The sequence below is a fragment of the Penaeus japonicus genome, unplaced genomic scaffold (assembly GCF_977035675.1).
Source record: "Penaeus japonicus unplaced genomic scaffold, GWHDUDI00000001_assembly GWHDUDI00000010, whole genome shotgun sequence".
In the NCBI taxonomy this organism is placed as follows: Eukaryota; Metazoa; Arthropoda; class Malacostraca; order Decapoda; family Penaeidae; genus Penaeus; species Penaeus japonicus.
In genome coordinates this window covers 7,284,144-7,286,643 of record NW_028234412.1, presented here as the reverse complement: position 1 = coordinate 7,286,643, position 2,500 = coordinate 7,284,144, and the positions used below count along the sequence as shown (strand labels likewise).

The 2,500-nt window shown below is 53.8% G+C and overlaps 1 protein-coding gene across 2 annotated transcripts in view; it reads right to left on the bottom strand.

Moving 5' to 3' along the window:
• Positions 1 to 2,500, bottom strand: part of LOC122249244 (CAP-Gly domain-containing linker protein 3) — a 75,524-nt gene that overhangs the window by 125 nt on the left and 72,899 nt on the right. Inside the window, exons 11-14 of one of the 2 annotated variants that reach the window (XM_043009942.2) lie at positions 2,029 to 2,284; positions 961 to 1,356; positions 334 to 512; positions 1 to 129 (exon numbers count right to left, since the gene is read on the bottom strand). The exon at positions 1 to 129 is cut by the window's left edge and continues 125 nt beyond it. In XM_043009942.2, the coding sequence (XP_042865876.2) occupies positions 1 to 129; positions 334 to 512; positions 961 to 1,356; positions 2,029 to 2,284 (960 nt within the window). The remainder of the gene's footprint in view (positions 130 to 333; positions 513 to 960; positions 1,357 to 2,028; positions 2,285 to 2,500) is intronic. The other variant, XM_043009943.2, reaches the window with a different exon arrangement.

Sequence of the window (2,500 nt, the reverse complement as noted above, 5' to 3'; positions counted from 1 at the left end):
GGCGTGAGCGGCAGGTGAAGTAGCGACGCCCGCGAACCATGCCGTCGTGACGCCCCTTCGCCGCCCGCAGCTCGACGCCCAGCCACACGCCCGGCTCGAAGTCCACGCGCCCGATGTACTTGATGACGCCTAAAAGAAGAAATTGATAAAGTTACGGGCGCTTTTTGAGGGGGCGGTGAACCTCATACCTTGACCACCCACCTCATCCACCCTCTCTCCCCCCCTAAAATCCTCAACAACCCCCCCCCCACAACCCCCTTCCCCCCGTCCCAGTCCTAGTCCCATTCCCAGAAAAGAAGAAAAGAAGAAAAAAAAAACGAAAAAAAAACTCACCGACTTCATTCTTGTAGAAGACGTTGTGTCCGACCTCGAGCCAGTGCTGGTTCTCGAGCTTCTTCTTCGGGGGGTTCTTGGGGCCGGGGAGAACGGGAGGGTCGCACCACGTCTGCTCCTTCTTCCTCTCTTCGGCCGCCCGCTCGATCTCCTCCTGACGCTGGCGGGACGAGACGTAGCTGGGGGGGGGGAGAGAGGGAGAGAAGGGGGGAAGGAGGTGAGTTGTGTGAAGTGATCAGGGAGGGTGATTGATGGAATGGGAGGGGGGGGTGGGAGGGTGGTTATGTAGGGGGGGGGGGTGTAGGTGTGTGTGTGGGTTTAGAGGTGTGTGGGGGGGGTTACGTGGGTGCATGAGCGTGTGCATGAATGTGTGCTTGTGCGTGCGTGTGTGCCTTTGCGCAACCGAACCTTTATATCCCCAAGTTATTTTTACAGTTAACGCATGCAATCTCCCGCAGGTACAGCGAGAGACAGAGAGAGGGAGAGAAAAAAAAGAGCAGCGTGGTCACACGAATGCAGGAAAAGAATAACACAACAAAAAAAGGAAAACTGAACAAAGACGAAGGACAAAGGACAAAGGGGGGAGGGGGAGGGACAGGAGAAGCCGAAGGAAAGCCCAGGACTCACCGAGCGGAGAAGGACCTGTTGAGACTGGTCATGGTGGTGTTGGGGTAGATGGCCGTCTTGAGGGAGTGCCCCCTGGCGACAGTGCCCGGCGCCTGGTCGTCCAGGAGGTGGGTGGCGGGGGGCACGAAGGGACCCTCGTCGTAGGGGTCGTCCACGCTCGTGCCCAGGACGGCGCCGCAGGAGGCGCCGTTGCTTCCGAGGTTCGTCCCTAGGCTGATGGGTCCCGTGCCGGCGAAGGAGGGCGGCGGGGGGCAGTATCCTAGGCTGAGGGAGCCGCTGTAGGAGGCGTTGATGGCGTGGGTGGAGCCATGGGTGGAGCCGTGGGCGGAGGTGAGGGAATAGCGGCTGTGACGCATCTCGACGCCCGCGTCCTCTGCGTCCGGGTCGCTGCTGATTCTGCGGGGGCGGCGGAGGCGAAAGGGAGAGAGGGAAGGGGAGGAAGAGGGAGAGAGAGGAGAGGGGGAAGGAGGGGAACAGCTGTTAGTCTTCAGTCCTACGAGTTATGAAGCTTCTAAGATCTATGGAAAGTTTATTATATTATTATTATTATTTTACTAGTTATTCGTTAGTTATCATACCGCTACGTATTTAATACTAAAGTGCAGTTTATCTTGTCATTAAAGTACAGTGTTAAAACTATCAAACTACTGCTAAAGCCTCTATGGCGCGTCAGCTAGACGAGTGCTATACCGTAATTCATACCTAATTTCGATCAGATTTATAGATTTTAGAAAATTGCTTGCATGCCAAAGCAGTTTGCAGTTTATGTAATTATTTAGATCATTGCATCTACGGCAAAGACATTTTTCTAAATCTCAATCAACCTCTTTTTTAGACTTCATATTTGTTTATTGCTTACATTTCTTTTCATCTCACCCACACCAAAATATATTTAAATTCTATTCTATCGCACCCGTGTCAAAACAACGTCCTTTCTACATCATCCAAGCCAACTCAGTCTCTTCCTTAATCGCATCCGTGCCAAAATGACTTCCTTTTTTTAACTTCCTCCCCGTCAACACCGCACGCCAGCCACTAGAGTCTCTTCCTAGACTTCCGGAGACTTACTTGATCACCCTCGAGGGCGCGGCGAAGATCCCGTGCTGACTCCTGCAGGCGAAGTAGCGTGTGCCGTTGACCGAGCCGTCGTTCGTGCCCCTGGCCACGTCCAGCTCCACGCCCACCCAGAACCCTGAGGCGAAGTGTACCGCGCCCGTGTACCGCACTACGCCCGTCACTGCGCGCTGGGACGAACCGCTGCCCAGGCCCATGTCCACGTACACGCGGTCGCCGACCACGATCTTACGGGTGGTGTTGCGGATGTCTGCGGGCGGTGGGGAGAGGGGGGAGGGGGAGAGGAGGGGGTGAAGTTAGATGGAATAGCCTTATCGTAGGAATTACAATGTCCAAGTCTATTACGTTTCGCATTAAGGAATTAAATCCTTCTTGGATAGTTGAAGATATCATTCTAATCCAGTCTATCATCCTATTTCATCCAATATGAATCACAAAAAACACAAACACAGTAACGTGCACATAG